This window comes from Rhinolophus hipposideros (genome assembly GCF_964194185.1).
Source record: "Rhinolophus hipposideros genome assembly, chromosome: 8".
NCBI classification, from domain to species: Eukaryota; Metazoa; Chordata; class Mammalia; order Chiroptera; family Rhinolophidae; genus Rhinolophus; species Rhinolophus hipposideros.
In genome coordinates this window covers 922443-946987 of record NC_138054.1, presented here as the reverse complement: position 1 = coordinate 946987, position 24545 = coordinate 922443, and the positions used below count along the sequence as shown (strand labels likewise).

The window sequence follows — 24545 nt, the reverse complement described above, 5'->3', positions numbered from 1 at the left end:
AACTAAATAATTTTAGCCCAGTAGGCAATATAGAATACCTCTGTTTAACACAATGGGTAGCTTTGTGAAGAGAAGCAGTCAATGATCTATTTTTATATGTAAATGTTTTTATTGTTAAATTATAACACCAGCATATGCATTGTTTTGGGAGGTTATAATAGTATTTCCCCGAGCTCTATCTTTAGTCAGTGTGCATTTTTCAGATGTGCTCAATTTAATGCTGTCTCTGAACCCTTACTGAGTTACTGTGCTTGGACTATCAGCTCTATTTCTGTTCATCACTAGGACCACAAATTTTTCCCCCGCTATTTTTCAATGTTACCACTTACCCCTTGAAGCAGTGTGTTATCGGGGGGAGTCAGTTAGCTCATTTTTTTTCTGTTCATAAAAATAAGGTCTCCAAGAAATTCAGAATTTTCTTGCTTGTCCAAGGTCAAGGCTCTGTGCTCCTTCCATACATTATCCATGTGGAACCTGTGGTCAACCTAAAATAGGAAGGTTGATTTTGTTTTTCAAATTTAGTATCAACAGAAATATGGTTCTAATGGTTGAAAGTACCCTGTGCTTTTTTCTTACTATTCATAGCTTTGTGTTTAGAATTATATTGAGTAATTTAGATTTATCTCTTTTACGGAGTGTTTTATTAGTAATGCTTAGTCTGATGCGTTCTTGCCAGGAAACGTTTTTCCTATAAGGGTCAGAGTGGGAGGGGAGTTGAGTTTATAGCGCACTGAGTGTTTGACATTGTCTTGCTTCATTCTAAGTTTAATTGTCTTCTTTTTAGTCAGCACTCTGGCCCCAGTCTTCTCTTTTACATTGAAGAATTTTACAAGTTAAAAACTGCCCTCATGTTTCCAGTCGTCATTGCTAGTACATTACCAGAACCCAGACTCCGGACGGTTGTTCAGACCTGGTTTTCATGGAGGGCAGAGACTGCAATTCCTTACCCTTAAGTTTCTTAGATCATCATTGGCCTAGTATTGTGCTTATATTTTTAGTAACTCTGTATATACATTTTGTATATGTATGTGTACAGTAGCTAGTCTTCCCCAGAGTTGCAATTTAAAGATTCTAGACCTGACTCTTGAACCTTCCCCGGTCTCCCTCCACGCACACTGTGAGAACTGCTCAGAGAGCAGGGAACGAGATGAGGCGCTTTGATCTTGGGAATCGGATCCCTGGGGAAAGATGTCACAGCCAGGCCTGACCTCATGCTCTAGCAGGTGAACAGTCCAAAGCCATCTCTGTGGGATGGCTTTCCTCTTACAGGACGAAAGCTTTTCTGGTCTTGAGCACAAGTTAATTTCACTTTCACTTATAATAGGCTCCTATATTCTTTCCTCCTACCTCCCAGATAAGACTTCTTACACTGCAAGGAATCTTTTTTCTGAGGAAGAATCAACTAATTTCTGGATTATATTTAATTACTCTTCAATCAGCTTTCTTAGTTTTTTCATTAGCAAAATATAATTAATAACACCTGAACCTTCATATTCCAAAGAAATATATATGAAATTGGCTCCTCAAAAGAAATTTATACACCATTGTATATGTCTATATATACACCATTGTATATGTCAGAAATCAAAAGCTAGTTATATACTTAGAATCTGCAAATGCCAATTCAAAAAATTGGATTATTGTTCTTGGCCTTTATCTCAATTTTCCTAAGTAATCAATAGCGTGGATGACATTTGGGAAAACATTCCCCTGAACACCATTACTATTACCTTCCATGGTTTTACAATGCGGTAGAATTTTCTGTTCTATAAAGAAGAAATACTCAGAACATGCAGTTAGTTGATTCTAGAAGGCATTCTGAAATATTATTCTACTCCAAGTGAAAGTAATTGTTTTGGAGTTACAATAAAGCAGCAGTTTGTTTTTACACTTTTTCTTGCAAAATAATGATAGTGAAAGCTGTTGATGAGCCCTGTGAATACCGGGACCAATCACATGCATTATCTGCTTTAGTCCTCGCTAAACCCTGTGAGATAGGTACTGTTCTTATACTCACTGATAGAAAGCTGGGCTCCCAGTGCCAAAAGTCACAGTTTATAGGTTATGAAACTGGGGTTTGATCCAAAATAGTCTCACTTCAGATTGTAATACTGTTAAATCTTATGCCTTCTTTTGAATGGAGTAGTATTCATTAATTCTGCACGATTTGAAATCCTGTATTTTGTCCAGTCTTTAACTTGCTTTACAGAATCAGATTGAGTGTGGTTCTGTCAGAAGTTTCTCCCAGAAGTAACTTTTTAAGATCAAAATAGTTATTCTGTATAATAACTTGACTTGCCTTTGAAAGTTCAATGCTATAATAGTTTTTTAGCATATGTTTTATAAGTTTTAGTGAATATCTTCCTGTTGTCTATTTTCTGTTGGTTAATGTAAATGTGTGTGTGTGAATATATATGAAGAATATATATGGAGACTATATATATGACGAAACTGAAGGACATTTTTAAGTTTGAATTTTGAAGCAAACTGACAGTTATAGAGAGCATAAAGAATGACAGAATAGAAAAACTATGAAAGCAAACTCTTAACTAATTTAACCTTTTTTTTTAACCTGTACAAAAATAGTCCTTCCACCATCTGGTTCTCAAAAGGAAACAGACAGTGGTGGTGTTACTTTCTGTTTCTCCTTAGAAGCCTAAGGTAGTAGTGCTGTGCACGGTATTGCCAGTGGGGGACAGGTAGCTTGTGTTCCCATTAAATGCGTTTTTTCCTCCCCAATCTTGATTTCAGGTGTCAGAAACTATTTAAAAGAAGCATTGGTGAATATAATTGCAGTGCATGCAGAGGTAAGCTATCATTAGATGTTGCTAAGAAATGTGGGTAACTGAAAGAAAAAGGCAAATTTGATGTTTATTCTGGTGGTCTTTTTTCCCTTCAGAATATATCTTGGGTATAAATAAAACAAAACTCTACTTTCATGCATGCACACACGTATGTTTTTAACCGTGTTTCCCCCAAAATAAGATGTAACCGGAAAATAAGCCCTGCCATGGTTTTTCAGGATGCTCATAATATAAAATAAGCCCTGCCGTATTTCCCTGAAAATAAGACTGGGCCTTATATTAATTTTTGCTCCAAAAGACACATTAGGGCTTATTTTATATTATGAGCATCCTGAAAAATCATGCCAGTGCTTATTTTACGGTTAGGTCTTATTTTGGGGGAAACACGGTATGAGAATCCTTTTTCTCAAAATTGTATGTTATTTCTCATAATTAAAACAATGTATTGGTACTTGAAAGGTAAGGAGAAGAAATACTGAAAAGATGTTTACCCTTGGATTGAAATAAAGGTTAAATCATTTTCTTGGAGAAGTTATTCACTCTTTTTAACAAATAAGCGTTTGTGTCTTACTCATGTAGCAATGTGGTCTTACATAGTGGCCACAATTCCAGAAACGTATGTGCTTGTTAGGTGGGAAGGTAGGCTCCAGGGCAGGCTGCAGCTGGGAAGCAGACGCGTGGTCCATGGTGGCTCGGGCATATGTAGATGTTGGCGCTTCTGGTTCGTTGTGAAACGTGGCTCACTTGAAGCCTTATCATCTTCAGCTTTATGTTAACACATTGGTTAACATCCTTCTTAGGAGGACTCTTCTGAGGAACATCAAAAGAAGGGACCACCACAACTACCACCATTATCACCACTGTGACTCCCTGTTCTGTAATTTCAGTCTCATGCACTGCTTTGCTGATACTTTCAAGGTGGCATGGCTCTTACACTGATGGTGACCAGATAAAATGGGGCTAAGCAAAGAGGTTATCATAGCATATTATACTTTCCATTTCTTACTAAAGGAAAGCATATAAATCCCTCTATAAAAATTAAGTTTCTTAACTCAGGCAGGAATTACCACATACATCTTTTTATAATGAGTAATACATTTTCAACCATGACTTTACCAAAAATATAAAAATGCTTTCTTACTATGTTAGCATTCAGTAAAATTAAAGTATAAAATTAAATCATCAATCAGTGAAAGCATTTCTGTGGTAGGTGGACAGGTGGTAGTCAGAGAAACTGTGAAATGCATGGGCATTTTTAGTGATAATGGTGATTCCTAAAGAGATAGCTTTGATTAATGTCCATTATCAATAACTATACGATTATTTGTAAGAACTTGGCTTGTAAAGCCCCCTTTTAATGTACCCCAGTGACTGAAAGTAGAATTTCATTCCTAATGCTTATTATTTACTATTTTCCACATGATCTTAACTTGCCAAAAATGTTCTTGTTATACTTGGGTTGACCCAAAGGTTTAATACTGGTGACTCAACCTGGAAAAAGGAAAATCTAAAAAGAAAATATGATTTAGTTTAATTTATAAATCAGAATAGTAGAATGTTTCACCAAATTTCCAAATATAGTAACTCTTGGAAAATACTGAAATTCAAAGTTTGAAAATAATGTTTTATATCTAATGAATGAAAATATATATTAGTTCAGCCAATAGTAAAATTGAGGACTTTGTTGTCCAATACAGAATAATGTACCCAGTATGAAATTATGTTTGTTTTGATCTAAGCAGAGGCTGACCCAGTATGGTTTTTGTTTTTCTTTCCAATTGTGGTAAAATGTTGACCCAGTATTTTTTTATTCCTAAATTTCTTCTTCAGAAATCATATTTCTCTCTGTAAGGGCAAGAGAAAGAAGAACTCTTTAGAACTATTTTCAGTTTGTCAATATTAACAGTCTTTAAAAATTATATTTAATATATTCAGAGGATAATTTTTTTGTCATGAATCAGTGAATACAACTTAAGTATAAGTCTGTATTTTCCTTTCATTTATAATTGAGATCCTTTAAAAATATGATTTTGAAGATATGTGAGTTTGTTTTGTGCGTTCCTTTGTTTTCAACAAATTCAAGTTACGCAAAATCTCCTTAATGCCCCATTTCTCCTTATTTTAAACATTCTATCAGGTGTTCACTGTTTCCAAAGAACTTGTGCCTCGGGTCCTATCCAAGGTAGTGGAAGCAGTTTCTGAAGAGCTAAGTCGACTTATGCAGTGTGTTTCATCCTTCAGCAAAAATGGAGCATTACAGGTACCAAAATCGTTCACTTCCATGTTGAACTTTTATTTTCATTTAAAATGTACAAATGTCTTTGTAGTCATCAATCTTATGATATGCAGACTGGGTTTGGGTTGTTTTTGTTTTGTTGTTTTTGTTTTCTGATGGAGCTGCTGGTTTCAGATCTACACCTTCCCTCTTGCATGAGCCGTTATGCATTGTGTGCAAGTTCGAGTTCCTGTGTCTTAATAGACAAGACCTTAACAATCTTGTGAAATCTTCTGAATGCAGATTCCTCCTAAAGTTCTCTGATTGTTTCTTTTAATTTTACAGTTCCCTTCGTTACATTTAATTTCACAAGAAATTTTTGGGAATTTTTAATAAGTCTTTTCCAAAGTATTCAATGTAGTTTGCGTAGTAATGATAAGTAACTGTATTTTTGCACTTATCTTTCATTGGTTTATGTTGTAGTTACTTAAATTACATAATTACAATAACAAATATGATTTCTATAAATCATGTAATTTTTGGTATGCATATAACCAAATTGGTAGGAGCCACAGTGTGCAGCCATGTGGAAAGTGACCTCCTACATATGAGTTTTCAGTGATCTATGGAATTGTGTGGTTTTAAAAAGTACTGGCAGGCAGTTTTGCCTCCAGTAATTGCTGAGGAAGCTCTTATCAGGCCAACTCCCTACAGATAACAACTATAATCTTGAATAATATGTAAACATTAAAAAAAAAAAAACACGTGAAGACACTGGAGAATGACGATTAGTGAGTGATTCTGGAAGAAATGGCACTTGGGAGAATTTCTCACTTTTTATGGGACTGAAGGCAGTCCCATGGATGCCTAAAACTCCACCAAACCTGTATCTTTTAGGCTTGAAGAATAGGGCAATCACAACTACAACAAAGTGAGGGAAATATCACACAGAGCAGAAAGCAAGCACTACAAATTCTGTGTATACATGGCTTAATCTCTAGTTTTCTCCTAAACTGTATATGCATGGTCAAACTCCACTGCAACCTGCCCACTAAAGGCTAGAAGAACTGAAGTAAGTGCTACTTAAGAGCAAAGAGTTTTCAGTTTGAGTCCAAACAAGTAAATTGCTTACTAAAACAAACAACAAAAATCAACACTCTTTAGTGGCATATTACAGAATACAGAGTCTCCACAACATAACATGCACAGTGCTCAGCATACAATCTAAATTCAATTGAAATGTACAAACAAACCAAAACAGGAAAATAGGACCCATTCTCAATAGAAAAGACAGTCAACTGAGACCAACCTTGAGATGACCTAGTTGTTGGAATTCAAAGACAAGGATTTTAAAGCAGTTGTGCTCAGTGATGTAAAGGAGATTATGCTCAAAACGAATGAAATGATAGGAATTCTCAGCAGAAAAATAGGAATCCTAACAGAGGAGCTAAACAGAAATTCTGGAATGGAAAAAAGTTATATATACGTAATATATATATTACATATATATTATGTAGATATTATATATATATCCACATATATATACATATACGCATATACACATACACACATACATAAATACACACACACACACACACACAGAAGGTGCCCAAAAAATGTATAGACATTTTAAGAAAGGAAAAAACTATTAAAATTGTAATAATGTATACTAATAACAAAAGATGAATGTAAGTCACGTTTGACTTCTGCAATTACAAGAGGTGCTCAAAGTGGTTACCATCAGCATCCAGACACTTTGGATTACAGTGAACTATTGCTTGAGCAACGCTGACCAAAGTGTCCACACACACACACACATACATATATGTGAATTTTTTACAATCTACTAGATTGAAATAACAATAGAATAGAGAGAAAATCCTTGAATTTGTAGATCAATAGATATTATCCAATATGAAAAACAGAGGAAAAGAATAATTAGGAAAAAAATTAACAGTTCTAGGGACCCTTGGGACAATGTCAGAAGGTCTAGCATACATGTAATACAATTTCCAGAAGAGTCAGAATGGACAATCAGCACATGAAAGGATGGTCATCATCGTCAGTTGGAGCTCTCACACATTGTTGGGATTGTAAAAATCATACAACTACTTTGATAAAAACTCTAGCAGTTTCTTTGAAGACTAGACGTACACATCCCCTGTGACCCAGCCATTCCAATTCTGGGTACTTTTAAATATAATTTTTATTTTTCAATTACAGTTGACATACAATATTATATTAGTTTCAGGTGTACAACGTACTGATTAGACAGTTACATAACTTACGAAGTGGTCACCCCGATAAATCTAATACCCATCTGACACCATACTTAATTATTACAATATTATTGTCCATATTCTTTATGTTATATTTTACATCCTCATGACTATTTTATAACTACCAATTTGTACTTCTTAATCCCTTCCCTTTTTCACCTTTTCTTAATCCCTTCCCTTTTTCACCTTTTCCCCCAACCCACCTCCCATCTGGCAATTGTCAAAATGTTCTTTTTATCTATGGTTTCTGTTTTGTTTGTTCGTTTATTTTGTTCTTTAGATTCCACATATAACTGAAATCATGTGGTATTTGTCTTTCTCTGTCTGACTCACTCCGCTCAGCACAATACCATCTAGGTCCATCCATGTTGTTGCAGATTGCAAGATTTCGTATTTCTTATGGCCGAGTAATATTCCATTGTCTGTATGTATCACTTCCTCTTTATCCATTCATCCATTCAGGGACACCTCGGCTGCCTCCATATCTTGGCCATTGTAAATAATGCTGCAATGAACATATGGATGCACATGTCCCCTTGAAGTAGTGTTTTGGGTTTCTTTGGATAAATATCCAGAAGTGGGGTTACTGGGTCCTTCTTTCTCTCTCCTTGTAGCCTTTGTTTTAAAGTCTACTTTGTTTGGCATAAATATTACTACAACTTTTTCTTTCTTTCCATTTTTATGAAATATCTTTTTCCATCACTTTGCTTTCAGTCTGTGTGCGTCTTTCAATCTGAAGTGATCTGAAGTAGGCAGCATGTATATGTAAGTGTCTTGTTTTCTTATGCTTTCAGCCACCCTATGACTTTTGAATGAGCATTTACCATTTACATTTAAAGTGATTATTGATAGGTACACAGTAATTACCATTTTATTATTCGTAATTTTTATCTTTCGTGCTCGCTTCAGCAGCACATATACTAAAATTTTTATCTTTTATCCCTTCTTAAAAAAGTTTCTTTAACATTTTTTGTTTAACACTGGTTTGGTGGTGATAAACTCCTATCGCTTTTTATCTGTCCTTCAATTTTAAATGATAGTATTACTGGGTAGAATAATTTTGGTTGTAGGTCCTTGCTTTTCATCACTTTGAATATTTTGTGCCAATCCCTTGTTGCCTGCAAAGTTTCTATTGAGAAATCAGCTGCTGGTCTTATGGAAGATCCCTTGTAGGTAACTAACTGCTTTTCTCTTGTTGCTTTTAGGATTCTCTATCTTTAACCTTTGCCATTTTAATTATGATGTGTTTTGGTGTAGGCCTCTTCGGATTCATCTCCTTTGGGACTTTCTGTGCTTCCTGGGCTTCTATGTATATTTTCTTTGCAAGTCAGGGAAATTTTTCGTTATTATTTCTTCAGATAGGTGTTCAATTCCTTGCTCTCTCTCTTTCTAGTACCTCTATGATGTGAATATGGTACACTTGATATTGTCACAGAGACCCCTTAAACTTCCCTCATTTTTTTTGATTCCTTTTTCTTTCTTGCTGTTCTCATTGGTGTTTTCTGCTACCTTATCCTCCAAATTGCTGATTCGAGCCTCTGCTTCATCTGATCTACTGTTGATTCCCTGTAATGTATTCTTCATTCCAGACTGGTACTTTTTTAATGTTTTCTATCTCCATTTTTATGCTTCTTCTTTGTTGAAATTCTCGTGAGATGACTGAGCATCCTTATAACTAGTGTTTTAAACTCTGCATCTGGTAGATTGCTTGTCTCCATTTTATTAGTTCTTTCTCTGGAGCTTTGTTCTTTTCTTTCATTTGGGACTTTTTTTTTTTTTTTTTGTCTCCCCACTTTGTCTGCCTCTGTATTTGTTTCTGTGTATTAGGTAGGGCTGCTATGTCTTCTGGTCTTAGTAAAATGGTCTTATGTAGTAGGTGTGCCGTGGAGCGCCATGGTACAGTCTCCCTGGTCACCTGTGTTGGGTACTGCAGGTGTGTCCCTTGTGTGGGCTGTGTGTCCCCTCCTGTTGTTGAGCTTTAGTTGCTGTTTACACATCAGTGGAAGGGACTGACCCTCAGGCTGTTTGTTTGTAAAGACTGGTCATAACTACAGTGGAGGAGCTGTTCTCCAAGGGCTGACCCTACAGAGTAGGATTCACTTTAGCAGAGCTTGGGTGCCTGTCCAGTCTGCCCATTGGGTGTGTCATTCATAGAGGCTGCTGGTGGTGCTGAGCCTCAGTCTGAAGCTGGCCAACTGGCATGCCAGCCCCAGGGTGTCCTGGGAGGGGCCCAGTTCAACTGCAGTCTCTCCAGGAGCCCAGGGCCACCTGGTATGAACCAAAGCAATCTACAGATGGCTACCACCTGAGCTGGGCTTGGAAGTGCCTGGGGAGGCTGAGCTATGTACTGATTTTGGCTGCTGCTAGTGCCAGGAATGGGACTATTCAGTAAGAGGTACAGGACGTGCCAAAGCCAGATGCTGCTTTTTTGTGGTTTGTGCACCTTTGAAAGATTTTAGAAAAGTCCATAGCATGAACCAAAACAGGCCATTTGTATGGAAAAGCCACTGGGAATGGCTTGGGTGTGCCCGAAAGTTGGGTGGGGTGGGGTCTCGGAATTACCAGGGTGGGGCCAATGGTGTTAGCCAGGTTGATGGAGATTCAGATAAGTTGTCCTCCTTAACAGTGTACTTTAGTTAATGATGTATGGTGAAGTACATCAAAACAACATGATGGATTGATAGTTTGATAGGTATATGAAGTGCTAGTAAATGTTAATAATAGAGTCTATGAGTATACAGGTGTCCCTCTAAAATTCTTTCAGTTTCTCTACATGTTTGAAAATCTTCATACAAAAATATTGGAAAGCAAAAAGCATTTGTTAATCTGGTAAATTAGTTAGATGAAACTGTTACAAAACTACTATATTTCCAGTTGTCATGATTTTCTCTAAAAATTTGATTTATCAGACTTTTGATATAGTTAAAGTTGAAAGGTCATGATTTTATAATAGTTTTATTATAAGAGAGCAGTAGCATAAATGATGTGATACTGAAGATTAATTTAAAAGGAGGTTGCAGTAACTACAGTGGGTCTAGGCAATTTTGAAATTATAACAAAAATCTCCCCTCCCTGCAGATTACCTCTGCAACCCGTTTACCTGCTGGCAAAATTTGTTTCAAAGTTTGCAGGAAAAAGTTAGGAAGAGATATCAGAATCAGCTAGAGAACTTTTGCCATATACAGCAGGTCCTCAAATAACACTGTTTTGATTAATGTTTCATTATAATGTTGATAAGAAAAACGTCAATTTCCATCTGGGGCCGCTGTCTGTTTGGGTTTGCATGTTCTCCCCATGTCTGCAAGGGTTTTCTCTGGGTATACTGGTTTCCTCCCACATCCCAAAGATGTGCACATGTCTACACTGTCCCCGTCTGAGTGAATGTAGGTGTTTGTGAGTGAGTGGCCCTGCGATGAAAGGTGTCCTGTCCAGGGTGGGGCCTGCCTGTACCCTGAGCTGCCAGGATGGGTTCAGGCCAACTGGGGTGGAAAAGAAAGATATTACTGCACTGGAATAAGTGGGGTGGAAAAGAAGGATATTACTTGTTTTTAGTAATCTTTCTTAATTGTATGTATAGCTCACAGTTATTTCAGTGCTTCATACTAGAAGTGTTTTGGGTCTTTATTTAGAAGTTTGGTGATGTTTTTATGACCAGAAATATGTCATTGCAGCTTAACTTTTGTTTCTAGCAAAAAAGCCTATGGTAAAATTGATTTAATTATATGTCCTTTCGTTTAAAGTCACGGTTTCCAAGAACCTATCGACAACATTAAGGGAAGACTTACGGTACATATGTCCAGGAGACCACTGGCCACCAAGACTGTTTCAACCTCTCATGTTTTGATACATGACAGGAACTGAGCAGGCATTTTTCTATTTTAAAAAAGTTCAAGTGACTGTAAACATCCCTCTTTGCCCTTTCCCTTTGAAAATGACTGTTTTCAACGTACTTTTTTTGAGCAGATAACTCTGAGAAGGACTACAGGTTAATCTTTTTTTTTTTTTTAATTTGTGGAAGGGGAACAGGACTTTTTTGGGGAACAGTGTGTATTTCTAGGACCTTTCCAAGTCAAGTTGTTGTCCTTTCAATCTTAGTTGTGGAGGGCGTAGCTCATCTCCAGGTCTAGTTGCCCTTGTAGTTGCAGGGGGCGCAGCCCACCATCCCTTGCAGGAGTTGAGAAGTCGAACCGGCAACCTTGTGGTTGAGAGCCCACACTCCAACCAGCTGAGCCATCTTTCCCCCTGAGAGCTGAGCGGCAGTTCATTGACTTCTTTCTAGTTGTGGAGGGTGCAGCTCCCTGGCCCATGTGGGAATCGAACCGGCAGCCCCGTTTCCCAGAGCTCCCGCTCTAAACAACTGAGCCACCTGTCTGCCCCTACAGGTTAATCTTTCATAGTTATTTTCATAAAAGGCCAATGCATTAGTCTTCAAAACTTTCCTAAGAGCCAGTTTAGAGAGGAGTACAGTGACAGTTGGTGATTTTAGCTGATCGTTCAGCATGACATTTTCTGGCATATAGTTTTTTTGTATATTATATAAATAACCACAACTTTTATAACTGTCATAATTCATAGATTAATTAAAACAGTCTATCACTTTATTTGAATAAAATTTCTACAGGAAGATTAGTTTTACAGTGATTTATTGAATTGTCCTAAAATATTCAACTAAAAGTTCTACCTTATTTTTTCTCTTTGGTATTTTCCTCATATGTATGTTTTTTACGAAAACTAGAGTATAAACAATAGAGGTAGATTTTATACATATGCTTTCTAGTTACAAACTATTTTTCAGGCTTCTAAAGCACTGAAAAATGAAACTGAACAGTTACTTTCCAAATATAAAAGTTTCACAGAATATACTCTATCTTATTATATAAATCAGCTTTTATCTAGATTGGTGACAGAATTTCTAATTAACTCTAATTTAAACAACTAGCGTTTTTAAAAAATCATTGTTTTACATTCAATGCGCTTCTCGAGAATAATGGCTGTTTCTTTGAAATAGTCTCCTGAGCCTCACCCATACCCTGTGTACCTGAGTCAAAGGTGGAGGATGTGGGCTTCATCATCAGAGGCTCTTCTAGAACTCGGAGGAAAAACTGATCAACTGATCCGTCTGTAAAGTCACACTTTTTCAAACTTGCAAAGAAGTATAAGCTTTAGGTTAGATTTTTGGTCATAAACATTTTATGCAGATATAACTCATATACCATACAGTATTTCTGTAAGATAAAAAGTAAACCTTTCAGACAATAACATAGGTGACGTCATAGAAATGGCGGCAGCGGGACGCACTTTCTGAGTTCTCCTCCGGATCGTATTACAAACGGGACATGTAACCCATCAGAGAACTTTTTGCTCAACACGCAGAACAGCTAAGAGATTCGTGGAAGGATTACTTGCAGGTGTGCAAATTGGGCGAGCAGGGGAAGAAGGAAGGGAGCAGAGTGGAAACGCGCGATCCCGCGGTGGAATCTTGGCCGGCGGCAGCGGTGGCAGCTGTGGTGGTGGCAGCGGCAGCGGTGGTAACGCAGTCGGCAAGAATCACGGGACCCCAGGGCGGAACAGAGAACACAAAAGCCAGGAGGGCCCAGCTTAAGAGGCACAAGATTCAACATGTCCAGAGGCCAACTCCAGACCAAACCAGAGTACTACCGTGTTTGACCTACAAGTCACACACCCAGAGGTAATTCTCTGCAGGCACAAGAGCCCATGGAGGCCAAACCACATTTAAGTGGTCAATCCTCACACAGCAGAACACCCTGCGGTGGGCAGAGCCAAGTCTCACAACTAGTCAGCTTGGGAGTTAACCCCACCTACTCACAAGCAAAAAGCAATTAAAGATCTTCTTTAACAGGACAATATACACAACACAAGAGTCACCTTTGGAGCACACGCAGAGGAGAAGAATAAAGTAGTGCAAGTCAAATATAAAGGACACATACTATATAAGATAACCCAGCAAGAACTAAGAACTCTAGGGGATCTACCTAATTCATTAAAGCAACCACAGAGAGTCAGCCAGAATAGGGAAACAAAGAAACATGTCCCATATAAAAGAACAGAACAAGCCTCCAAAACTGGAACCAAATGAAGCAGAGGTTCCAAATGAACCAAATAGGAACCAAATGAACCTATCAGAGACAGAGTTCAGAACACTGGTGATAAGAATGTTTAACGAGCTTAGAAAAGACATAAAGAAGGATGTAGAAATCATAACTAACAATGAGTTAAAACTAAAGAACACAGTTACCGAAATGAAGAACTCTCTTGAAGGAATTACCAGCAGGTTAGATGAAGCAGAGGATCGAATCAGCGACTTAGAAGACAAGTTAGCAGAGATCACCCAAACAGAACACCAGAAAGAAAAAAGAATAAAAAACAATGAAGATGGTTTAAGAGACCTCTGGGATAACATCAAGTACAACAACATGCACATCATAGGAATACCAGAAGGTGAAGAGAGGAAGCAAGGGATTGAGAACATATTTGAGGTAATAATGTCAGAAAACTTCCCTAACCTGATGAATGAAACCAACATACAAGCCCAGGAAGTGCAGAGAGTTCTAACCAGGACAAACCCAAACAGGTCCACACCAAGACACATTATGGTTAAAATGGCAAAGCTTAAAGACAAAGAGAGAATCCTAAAAGCAGCAAGAGAAAGACAGAGGGTTACATACAAGGGAACTCCCATAAGACTATCAAATGACTTTTCTATAGAAACATTTCAGGCCAGGAGAGAGTGGCAGGAGATACTCAAAGTGATGGAAAACAAAGGCCTACAACCTAGATTGCTTTATCCAGCAAGACTATCATTTAAAGTTGATGGAGAGATAAAGAGCTTCCCAGAAAAGAATAAACTGAAGAAATTTATTGCCACCAAGCCAGCATTGCAAGAAATACTAAAAGGACATGTGTAAATAGAAGAAAGATGAAAACAATCTAACTACAAATTTTAAAAATGGCAATAACTATGTACCTATCAATAATCTCTTTAAATGTAAACGGATTAAATGCTCCAATCAAGAGACATAGGGTGGCTGAGTGGATAAGGAAGCAAGACCCTTGTATATGCTGTATACAAGAGACACCTCAGATCAAAAGACAAACACAGGCTGAAAGTGAAGGGTTGGAGTAAGATATTTCAGGCAAATGGAAAGAGAAAAAAGCTGGAGTTGCAATACTTATATCTGACTAAATAGACTTTAAAATGAAGAACATATTAAAAGATAAAGATGGGCATTATATAATAATAAAGGGATTGATCCAACAAGAGGACATAACCCTAGTAAACTTCTGTGCATCCAACATAGGAGCACCTAAATATGTAAAACAGGTACTGACTGACATAAAGACATAGATCAGCAGTAACACTATCATAGTCGGGGAGTTCAACACACCTCTGACAACACGGGACAGGTCCTCCACACAGAAAATCAATAAGGAAACAACAGCCTTAAATGATACATTGGACCACTTGAATTTAATCGATGTTTTCAGAGCATTTCACCCCAATGCTGCAGAAAACACGTTTTTCTCAAGCGCACATGGAACATTATCCAAGATAGACCATATGTTAGGCCACAAAACAAGTCTTGATAAATTTAAGAAAATTGAAATCATACCAGTTGTCTTCTCTGATCACAGTGCTATGAAATTAGAGATGAACTACAGGAAAAGAACTGGAAGACAAACCAATTCATGAAGGCTGAATAACTTATTACTAAATAATGAATGGGTCAAGCAGGAGATCAAGGAAGAAATCAAAAGATATTTTGAGACAAACGAAAATGAAAGCACGATGACCCAAAATCTATGGGATGCCTCGAAAGCAGTCCTAAGAGGGAAATTCATAGCATTGCGGGCCTACCTAAAGAAACAAGAAACATCACTAATCGACAGTTTATCTTCACACTTAAGGGATCTTGAAAAAGAACAGCAAAATAAGCCCAAAGGGAGCACAAGGAAGGAGATAATAAAGATCAGAGCACAAATAAATGAAATAGAAACCAGAAAAACAATACAAAAGATCAATGAATCCAAGAATTGGTTCTTAGAGAAGATAAACAAAATTGACAATCCTTTAGTCAGACTCATTAAAAAAAAGAGAGAGAGGACTCAAATTAATAAAATCAGAAATGAAAGAGGAGAAGTGACAACAGACACCGCAGAATTACAAAAATTTTTAAGAAATTACTATGAGCAACTATATGCCAACAAATTTTTCTTTTTTTCCTTCTTTTTTTTTCTTTTTTATTTATTTATTTATTTTTTTATTTATTTTTTATTTTATTTTTACATCCCTCACACCGTGAACCCCCCTCCCCCCATCCACCACCACCCCGACCTCACACCGAGCCATCACATTATACACATAAAATTATAGTTGGCATTCATTAATGTCCAGCCTCTGGTGTACAATGCCATGACCAGGCATCCACAGCATCCCTGAGGTGGTCTCCCAAACAGGACACATGTCCATTGGACACCCAACAAAATCCCCAAACACTATTGAATAAGTTCCCCAAAGAAATTCTCAAAAAACCCTGAGGCCATCCTGTGGTCACCAGCCGCCCCCCAATCCCTTCACCTTCCCCCCATCCTCAACCCCCTCCCCCCCCCCGCCCATCTAACAACTCTCGGTTTTTTGTGTCCCCAAAACTGTTTCTGATTAGTTCATACACATATTCTTTTCTTTAGATTCCGCATATAAGTGAGATCATATGGTACTTATCTTTCTCTTTCTGACTTATTTCACTTAACATAATGTTCTCTAGATCCATCCATGTTGTTGCAAATGATAAGATTTCTTTTTTCTTTATGGCTGCGTAATACTCCATTGTATAAATGTACCACAGCTTCTTAATCCAGTCATCGACCGATGGGCATTTCGGTTGTTTCCATATCTTGGCTATTGTATAAAGTGCTTCAATGAACATAGGAGTGCATACAGATTTTTGAATTGGAGTTTTGGATTTCTCCGGGTAGATGCCTAGGAGTGGAATTACTGGATCATAGGGTAGTTCTATCTTCAGATTCCTGAGATACCTCCATACTATTTTCCATAGTGATATGCCAACAAATTTGACAATCTGGAAGAAATGGACAATTTTCTAGAGGCGTACAACCTTCCAAGGCTAACTCAAGAAGAAACAGAGAACCTGAATAGACTGATTACCATCAGGGAAATTGGATCAGTAATCAACAATCACCCAACAAACAAAAGCCCTGGACCAGATGGCTTTACAGGTGAATTTTTCAAAACGTTCAAAAAAGAATTATCACCTATTCCCCTCAACCTCTTCCAAAAAATCCAGAAGGAGGGAAGACTCCCAAACACTTTTTACGAAGCCACTATCACCCTGATCCCCAAATCAGACAAAGACACTACAAAAAAAGAAAACTACAGGCCGATATCTCTAATGAACATAGATACAAAAATTCTCAACAAAATATTAGCAAACAGAATTCAGCAATACATTAAAAAGATCATACACCATAATCAAGTGGGATTCATCCCTGGTATGCAGGGGTGGTTCAACATCCGCAAATCAATTAATGTGATACACCACATTAACAAAATGAAAAATAAAAATCACATGATCATATCAATAGATGCAGAAAAAGTATTTGATAAAATCCAGCAGCCATTTATGATAAAAACCCTTAAGAAAGTGTGAATAGAGGGATCATATCTCAACATAATAAAGGCCATATATGACAAACCCACAGCTAACATCACACTCAATGGGGAAAAGCTAAAACCATTCCCCTAAGATCAGGAACAAGGCAAGTTTGCCCACTATCTCCACTTCTATTCAACATAGTGCTGGAAGTTCCAGCCACAGCAGTCAGACAAGAAAAAGAAATAAAAGGCATCCAAATTGGTAAGGAGGAAGTAAAATTATCATTACATACAGATGATATGATACTATATAGAGAGAACCCTAAAAACTCTACCAAGAAACTATTAGAGCTGATAAATGAATTTAGTAAAGCAGCAGGATACAAAATTAATATTCAGAAATCAGTTGCATTTGTATATACCAATAATAAAACATCAGAAGGAGAAATTAAAAAACAATCCCATTTACGATTGCTCCAAAGACTATAAAATACCTGGGAATAAATTTAACCAAAGAAGTAAAAGATCTGTACTCAGAAAATTATAAGACAATGAAGAAAGAAATGAAAGAAGATATAAACAGTTGGAAACACATATCATGTTAATGGAGAGGAAGAATTAATACAGTTAAAATGTCCATACTGCCTAAGGCAATATACATATTTAACGCAATTCCTATCAATCTACCAACGACGTTTTTCACAGAAATAGAATATATAATCCTAAAATTTATATGGGACCATAAAAGACCCCGGATAGCCTCAGCAATCTTGAGAAATAAGAACAAAGTGGGAGGTATATCAATACCTGACTTCAAATTATACTACAAGGCTACAGTAATCAAAACAGCATAGTACTGGCATAAAAATAGACACATAGATCAATGGAACAGAATAGAGAGTCCAGGAATAAATCCATGCCTATATGGCCATTTAGTCTACGACAATGGAAACAAGAATGTACGATGGGGTAAGACAGTCTATTCAATAAGTGCTGTTGGGAAACCTGGATAGACACATGCAAAAAATAAAGCTGGACCACCTCCTTACACCATATACAAAAATAAATTCAAAATGGCTTAAAGACTTAAATGTAAGATAAGAAACCATAAAATACCTAGAAGAAAATATAGGAAGAAACTTAACAGACATTATCCGGAGTAAGATTTTTACTGATATATCCTCTTGAGCCAGGGAAGTAAGAGAAAAAACCAACATGTGGGATTACATCAAACTAAAAGGTTTTTTTACAGCAAAGGAAACCATCAATAAAACATAAAGGGATCCTATTGAATGGGAAAAGATATTTGCCAATGACATATCCAATAAGGGGTTAATATCACAAATTTATAAAAAACTCACTCAACTCAACTCCATAAAAACAAACAACCCAATTAAAAAATGGGCAGAGGACATGAAGAGACATTTTTCTTAAAAGGACATACAGATGGCAAACAGACATATGAAGAAATGCTCAACCTCACTGACCATCAGAGAAATGCAAATAAAAACCACAATGAGATACCACCTCACCCCAGTCAAAATGGCTATCATCAATAAATCAACAAACAACAAGTGCTGGCGGGGATGTGGAGAAAGGGAACGCTTGTGCACTGTTGGTGGGATTGCAGATTGGTGCAGCCACTATGGAAAACAGTATGGAGGTATCTCAAAAATCTGAAAATGGGACTACCCTGTGATCCAATAATTCCACTCTTAGGTATCTATCCGGAGAAATCCAAAACTCCAATTCAAAAATCTTTATGCACTCCTATGTTTATTGCAGCACTATACACAATAGCCAAGACATGGAAACAACCCAAATGCCCATCGGTAGATGACTGGATTAAGAAGCTGTGGTACATTTATACAATGGAGTATTACGCAGCCATAAAGAAGAAAGAAATCTTACCATTTGCAACAACGTGGATGGACCTAGAGAACATTATCTTAAGTGAAATAAGTCAGACAAAGAAAGACAAGTACCATATGTTCTCACCTATATGCGGAATCTAAAGAAGAGATTAAGTGAATGAACTAATCAGAAACAGTTTTGGAGACAAAGGAAAAACTGAGGGTTGTTAGATGGGCAGGGGTTGAAGATAAGGGGGAAGGTGAGGGGATTAGAAAATAGTTGGTAACCACAAGATGGCCACGGGGTTTCCAACTATAATTATATATATATATATATATATATATATATATATATATATATATGTATATATGTGTATATATATGTGTATATATATATACACGCACACACATATATATATATATATATAAAGTAGTTATGGTGATATTGGGTATAGCATAAAAACATAATAATATTGTAATAAATATGTATGGTGTCAGGGATACTAGATTTGTTGGGGTAAAAGATGTGAGAGGGTCTAGGTGCAGTGTGAAAAAGGTGAAGGGATTAAGAAGTGCAAATTGGTCGTTACAAAATAGTCATGGGGATGAAGGGTATAGTATGAGGAATATAGTCAGTAATATTGTAATAACTATATATGGTATCTGATGGGTACTAGATTTATTGGGGTGATCACTTCGTAAGTTATACAAATGTCTAATCACTGCTATACACCTGAAACTAATATACTATTGTATATCAACTGTAATTGAAAAATAAAACAATTATTTAATTTTAAAAAAAAACTTAAGAAAAAACCTTTAAAAAAAAAACAATGGTGTAGGAAACTTACATGCATCCACTGACAATATTATTCAATTCTGCTGAGTGAAGACATGCAATGTGTAAATTTAATCTAGAATCCGTGCACGAGTTAAGCTCGTCCTCTACTGTATTCTTTTTTTATTGGTTGTTCTGTCATAGTCTAATGGATTCCTTCTCCTATAAAATCTTAAATAAAGAATACATGTTTGCACCTCAGGGATACTGTGGATGCCTGATCATGGCATTGTACACCAGAAGCTAAACATTAATGAATGCCAACTATAATTTTATATATATAATGTGATGGCTCGGTGCGAGGTCGGAGGGATAGTGGATGGGGGAAGGGGGTTCACAGTGTGAGGGATATAAATGATGAACGTCTAAGTATTACCTTGTCTTGTACACCTGAAACTAATAAATTAAAAAAAAAAAGAGTTAGAACAAGTCATATAATAAGCACCAAAAAAAAAAAAAAAAAGAATACAGGTTTGCTGGGGGAAAAAAAAAAGGCAATAAAATAAAGATTGGATTGTCCGTAGCTCTGAAAGAGTCCTTCTAAACACGATGGAAGCTCTTGTAATTAAGTACATGAAAATCTACATTGTACCTTTCTGGCTGTATTTGTGGAAATTAAATGACACCTTTCACAAAAGCCAAATTGAAAATAAAATATGCTTTTTGAGGTTTTAAAAAAAACGTATTCCTTGCAGTGATTGTTTTTACTATGTTCACAAAGTAAGTCATCACCACAATCAATTTAGAACATTGTATCACCATAAAGGAACCCCAGACCCATTAGCAGTCACTCTGTTTTCCTCCCAGCTCTCCTCCCCAGGCATAGACAAGCACCAGTCTGCTTTCTATCTGTATAACTTGCATGTTCTGAAAATTTCATATAATTGGAATCATAGTGACTGGCTTCTGTCAGTTAACATAATAATTGCAAGGTTCGTGCATGTTGTAACATGTAGCAGCACTGCATTCCTTTTTATGGCTGACTAATATTCCATTGTTGTAAATATATCGCATTTTATTTATTCATTTATTATTTGATGATTGGGTTGTTTCCACTTCTGGCTAATATGAAGAATGACTCTGTGAACATTTCATTTACAAGCTATTTGTGGACATAGGTTTTCATTTCTCTTAGTTACATACCTAGGAGTGGAATTGCTAGGTCATGTGGTTACTCTGTTTAATCTTTTGATGAACTTCCAGACTATTTTTAAATAGCTACACCATTTTACTCTCGCACCAGCCATGTATAAAGAGTCCGGTTCCTCTACAGCCTTGGCAATACACTTTTCTGTCTGTGTTAATAGATTATAGCCATCCTCCTGTGTGGGAAGTGGTATCTAGTTTTGTGGGTTGGCCTTTCACTTTCCTGATGGTTTCCTTTTAAGCACAGAATTTTTAAATTCTGATGAAGTCCAATTCATCTGTTTTTTCTTTCATTGCTTGTACTTTGATGTCATTTCTAAGAAGGTTTGCCCAGTCCAACATTACAAAGATTTACTCCTGTTTTATTCTAAGGGTTTTATAGTTTTATCACTTATACTTAGGTCCATTTTAAGTTAATTTTTGTGTTAAGGGAGGGATAGGACTTAAATCTTTTGCATATGGATATACAGTTGTCCGAACATCAGTTGCTGAAGAGACTTTTCTTGGCCCATTGAATGGTCTCAGCATCATCATCAAAAATCAGTTGATCATAAATGTAAGGGTTTATTTCTGGACACTCAATCCTATTCTGTTGACTTATTATGTCTGTCCATATGCAAGTATCACACTGTCTTGATTATTGTAGCTTTGTGGTAAGTTTTGATATCAGGAAGTGTGAATTTCTCCAGCTGTGTTATTCTTTTCCAAGATTGTTTTATTTGTTTAGGATCAGCTTGTTAATTTCTGTTCAAAATAAAAAGCCAGCTGTGATTTTAATAGGCATTGCATTGACTCTGTAGAGATTTAGCTCAGCTTTTGAAATTAGTCAGTGTGACTAGGAGGGCATAGGTGTAAGGAAGTAAGCCAGCCCACTTCCTTAAATCTGTGGAGGAAGGGAACGATTCAGGGACAGTGTTTCAGACTTTCCTTTCTCCCACAAGGAGACTAAAAGAAAAATGACTAGTTAGATAGTAAATACAGAATGCTGGGAAATCCTTGTGTCGTTTGTACCTTTTATAGTTAGATATCTAGCTTTCTGCCTTCACACTGCCATACTTGATTGTACATTATTCTTGGTAAAAGGAAATTCTGTCACAGCCAATTCTTTGGATGGACGTGGAGGTAATTGTGTGCCTGCAGTGTTCTGCCAGCACTTTGCCTCCAGGGAGCAGGATGGACTCTGTCTCCCTCACCACTTGTTTCTGTTTGATAACTGTCACAGTTCCGTTGTCACTTACTTTGTCCTTTTCTCATCTTTAGGCAAGACTTGAAATCTGTGCTTTGAGGGACACTGTGGCTGCTTACCTGACACCCGAGAGCAGGTGAGGTGCTGTGTGTCCTTGTGTGTACTTCATCAGAAGTTCTTGTCATCCTCGTACATAAAATCCTTTGTAAAGTCAGCTGAGCAGGGTGAATGCTCGTGATTTTGTGAGGTGATAAAGTTTATATTTGATTGATCAATTTTTCAGTTAAAAAGTGCCCACCTATACTAAGCCACGGACTCCTAAGTCTAGTTCTTTGTAGCATAATATAAAGGGAAAAGGTTTAATATAAGTTTATGTTTTCATTCCATAAGGTAAATCTTACTCTCATCAGTAATGTATTCTTTAAAGGCAGAGAGTAAGAGCTGAGTCTTAATCAATTCGTAGCAGACTTTGAAGGACAGTTCGAGCATTGTAAATACCAGCATAAGAGGAAGCCTTGTGGTTTCTCTGCAAAATTTTGTAGTGGAAATTTGATGATAATTTTTAGCTGTTTTGAATGAAAGTCAGGATTTCCTATCATTAAAATATCAATAGGTGAACTGAAAGAGCACTGACTAGACTGCTTGCTTTTTTTACAAAATTGTTTACCCCACTGGCAATATTACCTAAGGAATACTGGGTTATACTGTTAATGTGCATGAGAAGCCAAGTAGTATATAAAAAAATGTTTAAGGATATTTTGTACAATATACTAATTCATTCGTTCCTATCTTTTCATAACATAGCTTATGCCATCACTCTTACTGTCACCATTACAACTGAACGACTTCTTAAATTGTTTCCTAACAAAGAAAGTTAGCTTCTTATTCCTGCTCCTCATGGCTCCCATGTTAGCTGTTCACCCTCACCTTTTCCCCACCATTGTTTTTCTGCATGAAGTGCTCAGTAACAGATCACAGAAAGTACTCAGTGAATGTTTGATACATATGCATGCCTTGTGTAAGTACCTTTGTGTTGATTCTCACTAACTTAACATTTCATAGCCTAAGCTCCTCATTTTAAAAGGAAGATAATAATTCTTTCTAGGCAAAGTTTTGGGGATATTAAATGAGAAAATATTGCAGGTCACCTTCTAAACTGTTGGCACATTACAAATAATAGGTGGTATCATCTTCTTCCTCATGACTGTGGTAATGTAAAAATAAAGAATAATAGCATCATATTTGTTTTGATTAATTGAGAAGAGGTTTGCAAGAAATAAGATGATCGTGGAAATCATTAGAGAGACTTCCCCCTTCCATCAGGAAAGAAGAGAGCCAGCCTCATGTGGAGAAGGGGGCTGAGTGTTCTCCGAGCTGCCCATCCCACCCGGAGCAGCTGACGCCCCCAGTGCTGTCCCCATGGCTGCACTGGGCCTGCGGTCTCCATGCTGCTGTGACGCCTGCCCTCATTTGGGAAGAACTGCTCAGAAGTATATTTCCTGGACCACTAATGAGACAGTTTTACAATACAAACTCAAAGAGCACTCTGGTCATGTATAGTCATATTTATTTCTTCACCATAGTCAACCACTCGTAAAAGAAAAAAAGAGAAGTTAAAAACTGTTTCTTAGTGAATGGTACAAATTATTACCAAATAATCTCCCCTAAAATGCTTTTCATTTGATTCACTAATTTTTCTTGTACTTTCTACTTGAACAAGTTAAATACACCAAATTGGTTGTAAATTTTTTCTCTTTTTCATGAAGTGAAAGAATGAATTTTAAATACACACACACACACACACACACACACACACACACACAGACACATGTCTCCAGGAACCTACAAATTTAAAATATAATATAGCTAAATTCTGTAAGAATTGTGTTCAGTTATAAGATATTGGCTGTAAGTTAGGCCTTGGGCCTGTCAATACTATAAATGTCCCCATTCGTGTCATCTTTCACAAGATCTTACCAGTTGCTTTATCTATAGTTCAGTTTTGTTTTGAAAATAAAGACTTTAAAAAAAATTAAACATCCACATTAAGCTCTCGTCTGCCATGGACAGCAGCGTCCTTTTATAAAAGTCAGTGTCTCTCTTTTTCTGACCCTCCTACAAAGCCTCTGTCTGGTAATTATACACTCACTTTTACTTTTTCTATTGTTTTTCACTTTTATTTTTTCTCATTTTTCTGCATGCTTCACTGGTTTCTTTATATTTAAAGTATGCTTAAGAATTTTTAATGATGCCCTTAATTCCCCTTAGAAACATGAAATATTTCAACTTAAATATTGGTGTTTGTTTCCTAGGTCTAGTTTTAAACAGGCTTTGGAAGCCCTGCCTCAGCTGTCCAGCGGAGCAGATAAAAAGTAAGTTCTGTATGCCGTTTGTTACAAGGTTTGTTACCTAAAAGTACTCTCTCTGAATCACTATTTGGATTTAAGGAAGAGCTGTGTGGCCTTAATAGTACGTGTTCTATTAGCTACGCCTTGCTTGTCTCCCAAGCGACAGAGTAAGGTAAAACTTTTCTTCGGGATTCATAGCAATTTAGAAATTAGTTATTTTCTTGTTTTACATAACTAGTATAGAA

General features: G+C 36.8%; 1 protein-coding gene across 6 annotated transcripts in view; it reads left to right on the top strand.

The window, feature by feature from the left end:
* EXOC2 (exocyst complex component 2) overlaps positions 1–24545 on the top strand; it is a 254857-nt gene that overhangs the window by 226353 nt on the left and 3959 nt on the right. For all 6 annotated transcript variants that reach the window (XM_081056234.1, XM_081056230.1, XM_081056232.1 and 3 more), the window contains exons 24-27: positions 2752–2807; positions 4942–5064; positions 22027–22088; positions 24265–24324. In XM_081056234.1, coding sequence (XP_080912360.1) covers positions 2752–2807; positions 4942–5064; positions 22027–22088; positions 24265–24324 — 301 coding nt within the window. The remainder of the gene's footprint in view (positions 1–2751; positions 2808–4941; positions 5065–22026; positions 22089–24264; positions 24325–24545) is intronic.